General features: G+C 41.5%; 1 protein-coding gene across 12 annotated transcripts in view; it reads right to left on the reverse strand.

Annotated features, from left to right (window-relative positions):
• Positions 1-9,072, reverse strand: part of GRIA4 (glutamate ionotropic receptor AMPA type subunit 4) — a 245,231-nt gene extending 236,159 nt beyond the window's left edge. For 11 of the 12 annotated variants that reach the window (XM_074916362.1, XM_074916324.1, XM_074916352.1 and 8 more), the window contains exons 1-2: positions 8,905-9,072; positions 7,598-7,756 (exon numbers count right to left, since the gene is read on the reverse strand). In XM_074916362.1, coding sequence (XP_074772463.1) covers positions 7,598-7,756; positions 8,905-8,992 — 247 coding nt within the window. In that variant the 5' untranslated portion in view covers positions 8,993-9,072. Of the gene's footprint in view, positions 1-7,597; positions 7,757-8,904 lie in introns of those variants that run through there. The other variant, XM_074916344.1, reaches the window with a different exon arrangement.
• Between the last annotated feature and the right edge of the window lie 4,777 nt (positions 9,073-13,849).

Below are 13,849 nucleotides of genomic sequence, written 5' to 3' on the forward strand. Positions count from 1 at the left end.
GAGAGCCCACCCACCCAAATCTCAGGGCATGGCACCACATGGTATGACATACTCCAAAGAAAATCAACTCCATCCTGGTCGAAACCAGGACACCATTTAGAAATGGATTTGAAAACTGAGGCAAAAAACTGGAGCATAAAAGTCTCAATTCTTTTCAGCAATTAACTCTCACTACCTGTGAACTTTCCTAAAACACCTATTTGATGGTTATTCATTGGGCACACCTGAATTTTATGAAAAGGCGATGCACAAATAAAACTTAAATTCAAATTTTATGGGTTTAAGAGAGTACTATGCAAACACACCGTAAAAGCCATTGGAAGAGTGTGCATGCAGAAATGGCACAGAATCTACCCCACAGAGGGTCTGCAATTGCGAAGCAGAGGAACTGTTATGAACAGTTAAAAGCTGACATATTTTAGTATCGGTCTTCAAAATGTGTTTAAAGTTGTTCTCCGCAAAGAATCTAATAAATAAGATGGTGAAAAGTGTGCTTTTTGTTTCTCTTGTGCTCTATGTGTATTTAGAGAAAAAACCCTGCAGTCATGCTCGCGTTGTCCGTGGCTTTAGAATATAGAAATGTACTGCACAAGACTGCATTTTTCAGGAACAATGGTTGCATATAAATATAACACCAAAATAGCCTGTGGAACACAAGAAAACAGGAGTCCAAATTACTTTCTTTTAAAATAGGCAATTATGTACCAGGGGGCCAATTTTTAAACATATATTTTTTTAAGAATAACAGGAGTTAAGCAATTTGATACTTTTAAAAATTTGAGCTATGAGACAAAAGAATCTGTTCACCTTGGAAAAAAGCTGATTCTCACTATTCCTTCAGTATAATGGGTACCAGTATGCCTAGGTAGAGAGCCCTTATTTAAATCAAACAGCTCTGCCTGGGGAAGAAACTGCAGGACAAGGGCCAACATTTGAACTTGAATTTGTTAATGTTAGCATAGCTGGCCAAAACCCAGCAAGAGCAGCAGCTTGTTATTAAGTACCCAGGTATTCCCCCTTGAGTTCAACATAAAGCTTATCTATAATCAGCTTCTGAGGAACCTCATGAAGAGGAAGGATGGGCTCAGTCTTCACAGTGCATTGACAAGACAAAGGTGATAGGTATGTGATATTCTGGTTCCGTCTTCTCACCGTAAGGAACCAGAAACCCAACAAACAGCTGCAACTATTTGAAGTCAGGCAGACACTTCATCAGGACTGTAGGAAAAAGAACAGGGAAGAAACAAAGTCCTCACAAGGAAGTAGCACTACTGAGACAAGACAGTTGAGCCATGCATTATCACATAGATAAGGACAGATTTTCCAAAATGCTCAGTAGTAAACCATTCCCCTTGGGAAGGCAGGTGCTGCTGAGAACTCTGGAAAATACTATAATGTCTCTGAGTGCCAAAATGTAAGACAGCCTCTCTATTTGAACTTGGGCGCCTGAAAACAGATTATCACTGACACAGAATTTTTAAGAGCACTCAACCCATAACTGCGCTGACAAACAAGTGAATCCATATCAGCACTGTTATCAGCCAGTAATATCTTTAAAACAAAAAAAAATTTAAAAAGTTATGTAAGAACCCAAACTAGATAGAGGAGGATAATAAAACTTCTGTGAAAATGGTTAAAAGTAAAGCAACACCAAAATGTCTAAACAAGATGCTGTGATTAGGTACTCTTGAACAAATTTATTTTCCCAAGTTCAGAAGAACAATTCTTGATTTACACAGGAATAAATTATCTATTTTGACTTTGTGCCCGAACATATAACTTCGGTATAGGTATGCCCCCCTAAGCTGCAGAAGCAGACTTGGTGCTGTACTAGTCCAAAATCTTTGCCTCAAGTCAAGTCCCCAAAGGAATGGAAAACCAGAGAGGAGGTCAGTTTTTCCTTTTAATTAAACTGGTGCAATCATACAGAGTTCTTCACTTTTGCACTAGTATCCCCTTTAAATCAGTCATTTATTACAGAATAAGAACTATGAGAAAGTATTATTTGGTCACACATTTAAATCCAAAGAACTTCACCTGCCCACAATGTGAATTCGCACAATTCATAGTAGGATCTAAACCAGTTAAGAAAGCAAAGCAAACGGCTTCCTCTCTCATGAACAAGCAAGTCTCAAAACAATAAAGACCTAAAAGTGAAATGCATGAGCTATTTTGACTAGCATACAAACCTAGATTATAATGATAAAGCTGAAGTTAATCAATTTAATTTACTTGTTACAGTGCTTTGTCCTGCACAAGAAATACAGCACTGCATTGGCTTCTGCAGGTGGAATGAACACAATCTTTGTTATTAATCCTCTGAAACGAATATGAAATTATTTCTGTAGCCTATAATAACGCTTTTGAGTTTACAGTTTTAGCCAGTCCAGTAACATGCTAGGACAAAAGTCTTATTTCATGCCAGAGAAATGCATGTTCTGAATTTTCACTGAAGAAATCCGACTATATTTCAGCAAAGGTCTGTAATTTATTTTCCCAAAAATAACCTTGCAAATTAAATCCAGACACTGATGGATTGGAGATATTGATGGTTGATTTTCTCTATGCTGTACAGTTATTTACAAGGACCACATGTAGAGTTATGAAACTCTTTGCATACAGACTTCTTGTATATTAAAAATAAACAATCCTTTCAGCAAGTGACACCCAAGTACACATATATTCTTTGATTCCATCAGCATGTGCTAACAATAGAAATTTTAAGATAAATTGTTTTCAATAATTGGGGTCTAGTTTAAGATAAACTCCATGTATTAAAGTAAAACATTCACTTCAAATGGGTTTTTGTAATCGATCCTATTTTAGAAGAGCATGATTTAATCCAGTTCCATTTTCCTAGCCAACTGGCACACTATTTGCTTTTGCAGTTCTAACCTGACCGTATGGTATGCCTTTATGGTAACTCTCAATACACTCCAAACTGCATCCTTGGGAATACTCTACTGCTCTTGATCACAGCAAAATACGATTCAGCTGTACAAAACCTCACATTCTAAACAAAGAACACCATGGTTTTAAATGACACTGATTATTAAACTAAGGTTACACTCCTGTTGTTAAATTGAGTTGTAATTATAAAGCAGAATTAATAACCAAATTTAATGAAAATCCCATTATGATGAAGCTTAGCGAGTCAAAGCTGAACTGCTGTAAGTTAAATGAAGTCATAGTATAAAGGCAATTACTACATTTGAGTCTATTTCTTCAGCTTTTGGGATGTCTCAGCAGAAAAGTTAACTTCAAAATGACAGTGCTCTCCCCTCACTAGCAATCACAAGCCCAGAGACAGACCCCCAGGGAGGGCAGGGTGACGAGTGAGGTTCCTGTCCGTCCTCAGGGCTGACCCTGAGCTCAGTGGATCTCACCCAGAAACTGTGCTCATGATGGTGAGGCAAAATCAGGCCCTCCAATTTCAGGTCATCAACCCCACAGGAGTCCATAGGGCATAAAAATCACTCTTGGAAAAAGAGAAAAGTTATTCCAAGATATGCAATTTTTAATCCCAGTGGGCTTTTCTTCTTCTGATCCATGGGGCGTGTAATAAGCAAAATTGTTATTCCTGGGGTTTTGTATCTACTGGGGTTAAAATCTGGTAAGAACTGAATTGTGGACAAGATGAAACAACAGGAGTGTCTGGTTTACCCCAAATTACACTTATTAGGAATATATTCATCTCAGAATACACATGTCAAACAGACTCAAAGGGAAAAGCTTTACTTTTATTATGAAACACTGATGGAGAGACTCAAATTGATCTCTTTCCTTCCCCATTTAGCCTAATCCTGTACATGAACTGCAAGACTGGTTATACGTTAAGGATTTTTGAAACTTCAACAGAAAAATTCTCAACCACAAGAGAAGAGCTAGAAACCAAATAGTTCTTTGTAAAATTACAGAGCTGCCTCTCAAAAGTATACAAGTAGGTTCAATGATGACTACATTGCTAAGATATACTACTGTAATATAGATGGTTCATGGAATGGAGAAAATTATTTTGCATTCAGCTAAAGAACAAATATATACAATCCTCTCCAAAAATCAATGCATTGCTCCAACATTTGAAATCAAACTGAAGGTAGATTTCCAATCATGAGCAAAATTTCCTGCTTATAATGTGCAAAACAATGTATGTCAATAGTCAAATGTTTCAGCTCTGGTGTACTGTGTTCTGATGAGTAAGAATCTTGTACTACTCATGTTTTGCAATAATTTCAGCTCTCTCTGTCAGTAAGAGAGACTCTCTGAATAATGTATGTAGTGCAAAAGAAATGAACAGAGTTTAAATAAAACATGCAAATGGGAGGGGGTAAGAAAGGTCTATTTTCAAACTGATATAGATCAGATCAATTTTGCAAACATACAACAGAGTCTATGTGCTTAAACAACTTGTTTCATGTGTATTCACGATTTAGAACAAAAATACTAATGTTCTGGGACCGTTTAAAAGAAAACAAAAATGCGTAAGATAATCATTAGAAGATGGGTATTAAACTGAATATACAAAATTATTGCAGTGCCAAAAGTACTCCTGGGTGAACATGGGGTTATATGTTTTTAGCTAGTGAAAAGAAAAAAATAATCAAGTTTTTCCAGTGTTGCAGTGAGTTACCTGCTAATATGCCATCCCTAATCCTCTGAAATAGTCTGTTTACTATCCCTAACACATGCAAGTGGCCAGGCCCTGAATCTTCACAAGTAAGCTCTGCAGCAAGTGGAAACAGAAATAGAAGTAACTGGTCATGTCTCAGAGTGTTATGCTTGAACTCACATGAATATTCATTTCAGTCCAGCAGCTCTAAGGCTTTTGTACTGTATATTTGGGGACGTGTGAGCTGAGTAATTTCTACACAAATAGCAAGATCCAAAGCCACTGTTTCACAGCGGTTCAGCAAAGAGTTATCATTTCATATTGCCATGAAATCACTTAATTCAGAGCTGATGGTGGGGGTTCTTTAATTAGGTTAGAAAATCTCACACATCTGCGCTTTAGAAGCCTCTGTCAAGCCACTAAATTCAATCACATGGAAGCCGGTGTCCTCCAGCTATCAGACAATTGATTTTTGCAGAACTCTGCTCATATTTAGCTTAAGGGACACACGATATGTTCATTCAGTCTGCCTATGTTTCATTAGAAGTGGATTTGTTGTTTAAAAAATATTCTTCAGTATTAAAATGTTTTAAAAAAAGAAGCAGCAGTCAGATTATTGACACAAGACTGCAAAATGTGAAATAAATGCAAACTTGGACTAATATAAAAATACATGTTGGTGTAAGTGGAAAGTACAGACCTAAATAAGGCTTCTGGGATTACGCCTATCTAACAGAGACACGTACAGAATTATACGAGCATACATACACACATAAACATACACATTTACTTTCCCCCTCTTTCTCTGACTCTCTCCATACTGTAAAGATTCAGCATCTTTGAGTGATCAAACTCTTTGGAACTGAAACTGGGCTCAGTTTAAAAAAAAAATAATAATCAGGTTATAAATCTATATCTATAAATGACAGCAAATATAAAGGGACAGGTTTTCCTCAGTTAAAGCAATGCAAGGTAAACATAACCTAAGGTGGTTGGAATGAGAGAGAAGAATCTGCTGTGAATAGTCTAAATGAGGAAAGTTTTGGGCCAACCCTATTTGAATCTATGGTGTTAAGTCTTACACAGAGAAGCAGCTCCATTTTAGATTATTTTAAATTTATGTAGATCAGAATTAATTCATTAATGTTCAAACGGAAAATACTGTGCAATACCCTTAATCCAAAAAGTAACAATAGCGTCAGAAATTATTTGGTAGAACTAGATGCGTAGGCAGAATCTCAAATAATTGACTTCACCTGAAATTACTGATTTCAATATACAAAAACTTTAGTCCCCTCCTCTTTCACTAAAAATGAAAGTTTAAAAAAGATATGTCATTTGTCTTCATGGAATCTATAATCAGTGCCTGCAAAAGTTGACATGCATTGTAATATTTTCTCAATGAATTACACCTGTATAGATCTGATTCCTTCCAGTTTCAAAGCACCTTTGGAAATGTTTGCTCCTTATGGAATTTGATATTGATTTTCACGCTAAACACAACTAATACATTGCTTAATATAGAATTCACACTTAATGGGACATCAATCATTCCTGCATAAAATGAATGGAGCCATTTTGGCAGCTCAGCAGCTTTTCCTGTTAAATAAGGTGGCAAGGTCATCTGAAACTTGGAGTACCAAAGACTCGTCTAAATAAATTTAGCAATCATTCAAAAAATTATGCATGAGAACTGCACATTAATGTTCACATATTAAAAAGTACCATAGAGACTGCTGTGAGAAAGTGGAGAGAAATATAGTATTTATTTTAAAGGCATGATGAAGCGTAAGACCGTCTCCAGTATGTTTCTATTTTAAACTCGCTCAGCAATGTTGCTTAGAGCATCTACTTCCAGAGGCAATTCACTCTTAAATGAAGAGGAGGGATTCGAAAACTTAAAGGCCACAGAGGAAAACCTATAGAATCCTGAAATACAAACATCAAAATAGTAATGCTACTACAGTCTTCAGCTTTGCCACGCTATATCCCACTGTCTTACATAATAACATTAATTTCTTTTTATAAGCCTGACATACATGAAGATAAATAAAAACAATGCTTTGCCTCTTTTGGAGATTAAGCAGTATCCAGCATGTGTTTTAACAAAGCTTAAAGACCCCTGAGGTGATCTAAATGTAGGAAGTTCAGCTAGTTATTCTTTAAATTAAAAAAAAAAAAAAAAAAAGAAAAAAGAAGAAAGTAAATGTTACCTCATTCGGTAAGGGCATTTCTTTCCCTGTTTTCCTCTTATGGTGTATGTGCATCTGTGTGCATGCGGATGTGTGTGTGTACAAAATATATAGTACGAAGAGAGTATTTGTTCCAGTTGAGGTGGTCTGTGAAATCAAGTAGATCAGATACTAACTTGATTTGGCACCAATGTATGGATGCATAGAGACATATCCACAGGATGTATGCATTACGAGATGATAAGAGACATTTACAACCTAGAATATAAGAGCAGGGCTGCCTCAAGTGACATCACCAGATCAACTGCAGCGTCAACCAACTCAGATATATTATCCTGCACACCACTGCTTCCCTGCCTCCTTTCCAGCCATTAGAAAAGCATTTGTGAGCACAAATATATATATATATATATATACACTTTTTGAAATACACTCGAGGTATGCCATACCCAAAAGTGAACAAGAGTAATTGTGGGGTTTATGGACTGACCGCGACATTCATATTTTTTCTTTACAACAACAAAATTCATCTCCATAGAAACCAGAAAGCAAGAAATTACAGTAATAACACTAAAGTAAATGTCACATCAGGTTAGTCAGCAGAAGGCAGGAGAAGGGATTTTGCTCCAGTTAGAAACTAACAAGGATTGCTGCCCCTTTCGCTTTTCTGCAAAGGGTATCTAAACTGAAGACAGACTTACTGATATATTTCCAATGCAAGATAATAATGTGGTTTCCTATTATTTCCACTGCAATTTACTCATAAGGTGGTCAGATCAATGACACGTTTACTTACAGGCATTTGTTACAGCGAAGCTGTTAGCTGTTTCAATGTTGTCTACATGAGGAACCAAATTAAAAGGTGCTTCAGATGCATTGGGGCTGGTGTTATGAAGAAAAATTGCTAATCGAAAAGCAGTATATTCCTGATCTGTGTTCCTGATGAAGAGACCACCTACAAAAAAACAGGAAAAAAAAAAAAAAAAGCAAAAAGCAAAGGAAGCAGGGTGAATCATTTGCAAGCTACTTACTCCCTTGTAACACCAAGCACTGTCTCTCCCAAAGCTGCACAGCAAGGCAAGTCCTAAGACTTTAATGGATAAGGAACTAATCATATTCATAATCACAACTGCTGCCTTTAAATCACTGTCCTCAATCGATTTTAACCTCCCCGATGCATTCATGCTTCTTTCCTGACTTCTCAGTTTCTAGCCTTTCATACATAAATACCCAGATTTGTCATGATTACAGTGACCTTTTAAAGTGTTTAGCCTCCATCTCCCTGATACCGAACACACTGGTAAATCAGCTACTCAACAGCCTCTTACATTAAGTGGCGGGCTGATTAAAGCGAACGATGCTTTCTAGATTAAAAAAAAAAAGAGAACATACCAACTCAGTGTAGGATAATCTGCACTGAACAGGAATATAATGAACTTTGCTCCTCTGCAGCCATGTGCAGGCAGGGAGCAGCTCAGCCTTATTAGCAGCATCTTTACAAGTCCACGAGAAATGATGCAGTGATGGAGCTGAGCTGGAAGGAATTCAGATAGCTGCGTCCCATCCGAGACACGTCCGAAAGGAGGGAAGCAGGAGGCGACGGCAAAGGGGTGAGGATGGGGCACAGGACTACAGGGAGAGACCTACAAAATCCTGAACTTTCCAACTACGGGAATGGAAAGAAGGGCAGCGTTGCCTTCTACCCCCCAGCCCTGCCGGCTACGGCAACCTCCGGTGCACAGAACTCGCCATCGCTCCGGGAGCCTGGCAGAAGCGGGGTGCCGGAGGGGGCTGAAGCAGCCAAGGGGCATTAGCCCCGAGCCCCTTCTCCCCCTCCCGAGCCCACACGCCCCGCAGCGGGAAGGAGTGCTGCGAAAGACAAGCATCCTCCCGGCCGCACGCGAACGCACACCCGTATGTACGGCTACACACACTCCCGGGGGCATACATACACAAATACACGCGGGTATTTTCATGAAGGCAGGGAAATGGGATGAGCGGTGGAGGAGAAATCTGCAAACTGCCTTCAGAGCCTCCTTTCCAACTCACTTTCCAAAGGATTGAACCCCTGGACACACGCACACAGCCCAATGCAGCGCTTACCTATTTGCACACTGCTAGGAAAAGCTCCCATTGCTAGTCCCCAAAAGCCAGAAAACAACAAGACAAGCTGTCTGCAAATTATCCTCATCTTCTCTTTTGCCTCTCTGTCTCGCCTTCTCCCGCTCGCTCGCTAGATGCTGCTCAGAGAGGCATTGAGGACGAGGTGCTACAAACAAAACCAAGAATTAAAAAAAAAAAAAAAAAAAAAAAAGGGGGAGAAAAAGAGAGGTTTCCTCCTTTCTTTTTCTTTTTTCTTTTTTTTTTTTTTTTGTTTGTTTGTTCTGTTTTAGTATATGTTCGCTATTCTCTCGCGCTCTGCCTCTCTCCGGGCTGCCGCTGCCGTTTCAGCAAGCCATCCCGCCGCGGCGGATTTTTCCCGCAGTCTCCATCGCCGGGGAGCGGTTTCTGTCCGGCTGCGAATGTTGCACATGCAGAAGATGGTGGTGAGTTTGGCGGCGGGGGGGAGCGTCTAGTGGCGGCGCGGCGCGGCGCGGGCGGACATGCGCCGTGCGCGCCCCCCTCCCGCCGCCGCCCGCGCCGCCGCGGACGGGGAGCTGCCGCGCGCGTCCCGTTCCGCGCCGCCCCGCGGAGCCGCCCGCGGCTTCGAGCGCGCACTGCAGCGCTGGCGGTCACAGCCACCGCGAAAGCGATGGGGTTTTTTGCTTGGTGTTTTTTGGTGGTCCCCCCCCCCCCATCCCTCTGTATTTCTTCCGCTCGCACATCCGCGGACGCGTAGCGGCGCGGAAGTTTGTGCGGCGGGCGTAGGGTGAGAGAGACTGGCAAGGTCACTGCCCCGGGCTTTGCGCGGGGCGGGGGGGCACGGCCGCTGCAGCCTGTCGTTCACGTGCCCGCGGCTGGGGTTATTAAGTACCAATTATTATTAATGAAGGTGGCGGGTCCTATCTGCATGTGCTGAACAGCTGCGGAGCGGGGGGTCGCGGCCGGGCAGGCCTGTGTGTGTGTGTCCCCGTGGGGGGGCGCTCGGGCGGAGGGCTCCGCGTCCTGCGAGCCCCGCTCCGCACGCGCGGAGCGGGATCCCTCCCCGCTCTCGGGGTTTGCGGCAGCGGATGGAGCAGAGGGACGAGCAGGGAAGCGCTCGGCGCTGGTGGGCACTCACGCCAAGAGGAGACAGAGCAAATGAAAGGAAAACTTCGCTGCTCCTATGCCGCCTTTTTTTTTTTTTATATATATATTTAATTTTAGGGTTGGTTTTTTTTTTTTTGGTGGGAAAAATAATGGAGCTTTTTAATGTGTCTAGACCCTTCTTTTTGGTGCCTTTGGATTTTTCTTTCCAAGCCTTGGAAGTTCCCCAAAGCTGCTGCCAGAAGTCTGGGGATATTGCAGTTAATAATTAAAGATATATATATAATAAATTATAGGTAATGAAATCATCCAACAATAGCTGTATGTCAGAGAAGGGAGCTTCTAGTTTTACATGTAGCTTTGCAGAGAGGTTTCTGTCAGCTACAGGGAATGATTTGAGCTCCAATAACTTAATTTTAAAATGTTAATTGGTAATATGAAAGGATATTGATTTTTAAGGTGAACTTTGCGGCTCTGTGTTCAAGCACACACAATTGCTCCAAACCAGAGTGTTGCCTGCTTTCACTCAGGTTTACTTTCTTAGTTTATTACCACATCCCATGTCCTCAAGCTCTCCTGTTTTGGGCTGGAAGACACCCCCTTTAATTGCTGCAGACGGTGGCAGTGATTCCTGAAGCATGATCGTGAGCTCCTTACCATCAACCACGTACCCAGAAGAGCAAGCAAAGAGCATTGAAAATAGATTTATATATAAACTTATCTGCATGGGCATGTGCCATCGTGTGCGTGACTGTCTGTGTGTGCGTGGTTGGGAAAGTGTGGAGTTTCTGTAAATAAATTACTCTTTGAGAGATTTCTTTGCAGGTCAGTGGCAAGCAAACTTCACCTGCATTTCAGAATACTCATTCCTTTATTTTTCAGTAAGTCTTCCTTTTACTTTCCCTCCATGTATTGCCATCCTTCCTCTGAATCTGCAGGCTTGTGTCTCACATTGTTTACCCATGGCTTTCTGTGACCTCTGCTGTTGCTCTTGCTTGCCTTTCTTCTTCCTTGCCTTGCCTCCTTCGTGTTCCTAAATTCTCCCCAAGATTTGGTTCCTCCTTTCTTCCATCCTTTAGCATTTAACTTTATGACTTTGTAAATCCAAGTAAAAAGTAATGAAAATGGGATAATACTTCCATTCCATAATGACTGGCTGGTTCTTCACCACTAGGAGCAAGTGAACCTGGAAACAGGTAAAACATTTAGTTAATCTGGTGACATGTACTCATGTGAGTTCATGCCAAACATGTTTAAAAGTATAGGATTTTAGACATATGTCCATTATAGTGGCACAGCAAGTTACTCAGTTGCTTACCAACTGAGGTGAGGAATATGCCTTGGTGTTTTTCAAATATAATGGTAGCATGTTAATTTAAATTTAATTTGAGAGTCCGTAAGGAACCATTTTGTACAATGGTCTAATCTGATTTGACCAAGAATCTCACCCAGCAGTTCCTACATCAAGTCTGTAATTTCTGTTGGAGTTGGAACATATATTTTAGTAAAACATCCAATATTAATTTAAAGATTTCAGGAGACAGGAAATCCATCACTTCCCTGGGTAAGTTGTTCCAGTTGTAACCTACTCTCATTTGTTAAAATCTGCATTTGTCTAGCTTTGGTTTCTAATGTTGACTATCAGAGATGACCCCAGTATTCCTGTATCACTGCATGCTATTCCTGGAAATAATCCCCTCCTTTACTTGACACTACCCTGCTTAGACATGTCAGGATCACTTTTGTAGCTGTGGAAAGCAGGGGAAAGAAAAGTGAAGAGGCCACCTTAGCAATTTTGTTTAAAAGATACAAGAGGGAAAATCTCATTTCAGTAAGTTTTGAGAAGTGAATGGCAGATGATCAAGTAATTGATCACAATGTTTATCTTACAGAAAAACTGGAACAGGAAAGGTAACAGGGATGTAATCAAGATTAAGGCTGGAAAGGAAGAAAGGTGAGATAAGTTTTTAGACTCACTGCTGCTCTGGTGGTTAACCTTGGCTGACTTGTGAGTGCCCACCAAGCTCCTCTCTCACTCCCAATGGGACATGGGGAAAAAATAAGATGACAAAGATCATGGGTCATGATAAAGACATGGAGATCCCTCACCAATTAGTATCACAGGCGAAACAGATTCAACTTGGGGAAAATTAATTTAATTTATTACCAATTAAGAATAGAGTAGGATGGTAAGAAACAAAGACAAAACTATATAACACCCCCCACCCCCAGCATTTATGAGCCTCAACTTCACTCCTTCTTTCACAACCCTTCTCCCTCTTACCCCAAGCTGTGTGAGGGGATGAGGAATGGGGTCCCGGTCAATCCATAGCACTTCTCTGCTGCTTCTTTCTGCTCATACTTTTGTCCTGCTCCAGTGTGGATCCTTCCCGCAGGGTACAGTCCTTCAGGAACAGACTGATCCAGTGTAGGCTCTCCATGGGCCACAAAACCTGCTCCTATGTGGGCTCCTCTTCACAGGCCACAGCTCCTTCCAGGAGTCTTCTCCAGCTCAGGCTCTCCACAGGCTGCAGCTTCCTTCAGGCATCTTCACCTGCTGCAGCATGGGGTTGGCCACAGGCAGCGGTGTTGATATCTGTTCCACCATGGCCCTCCATGGACTGCAGGGGAATCTCTGCTCCAGCACCTGGACCACCTCCTCCCCACCCTTCTTCACTAACCTCAGTGTCTGCAGGGCTGTTTCTTATCCATTTTTCTCACTTCTCTCTCATGCAGCTGCTATGAAGTGGTTTTTTTACCCTTTCCTAAATACATTATCAGAGAGGTACCACCAGCATCACTGATGGGCTCAGCTTCGGGCAGAAATGCGTCTGTTTTGGAGCCAGATGAAACTGGCTCTGACATGGTGGCAGCTTCTGGTGTCTTCTCACAGAAGCCACCCCTGCAGAACTTGCTAACCCCCACACCCCCAACCTTGCCACATAAACCCCGTACAGCTGCACACTGCCAGGCAAGAGGAGAGCAGAAGAGAGAGTTTGCCTGTTTTCCCGGTAGCTGCTGGAGGCGTGCTGCACAAACCATCTTCTGAACTGGGGTCCCTGGCTCCGGCTAGTTCCCTTTAGCCAGACTGTGAAGGTTGTGGTAAGTGATTAAGTGAAAAAGGGACAGATCTCCTAACAACAACATATTAGAGAAATTAAGAAATGAGTGAAAAATGTTTTATTGAATGCATAAAATGTATGGAGGGGATAGACTAGAGGGAGTCTGGAGAGGGACTGCTGGTTGTTGGTGGCGAATGCTTGCTTTGCCTTAGGCCACATGACAGCTCCTGTCTGCCTTGTCTGGAGGCCACCACTAGAGAAGAGTGGTGCTTTAGAGCATCTGCTGAGAGGCTGGCTATCTGCTGCAGCACCTGAGTAAATCTTGCTGCAGAAAATGCATGAATATGATGTTTTTTCCCTCTGGCAAGGCTTGGAAAACTTTGGCTATTTTCTTGATCAGATAGTCTTGTGCTTGGACTAAATGTGTTTATGGAAAGACCCTGCAGGAACCAGAAGAAGATGAGAAAATCTGTGCTAGAGAAGAAATGAAGGCTGTATGTTAGCCAGGAGGAATAAAACTGCAAAGATACCAGAGTCATTCACCTTTTGGGAATCCCAGAGGAAAAGCAGGATATGAAGGAGACAGACAATTTGCAGTGGACGGAGTTCATGATGCATATGTAGTGATCAATACCCATTGCTGAAGTAGCAACTTTGATTCGTATTTATATGTTCTTGCATCCGAAATACAAATCCCAGCTACACAATCTATACAAAAGGCATGTCATTGTGTGTCTGGAGACATGTAACTTTGTGAGGGAGAAGGGGACTTGTCTGAGAAAGGGGGACAGTGAAGCTGT

Source organism: Athene noctua, chromosome 1 (assembly GCF_965140245.1).
Source record: "Athene noctua chromosome 1, bAthNoc1.hap1.1, whole genome shotgun sequence".
NCBI classification, from domain to species: Eukaryota; Metazoa; Chordata; class Aves; order Strigiformes; family Strigidae; genus Athene; species Athene noctua.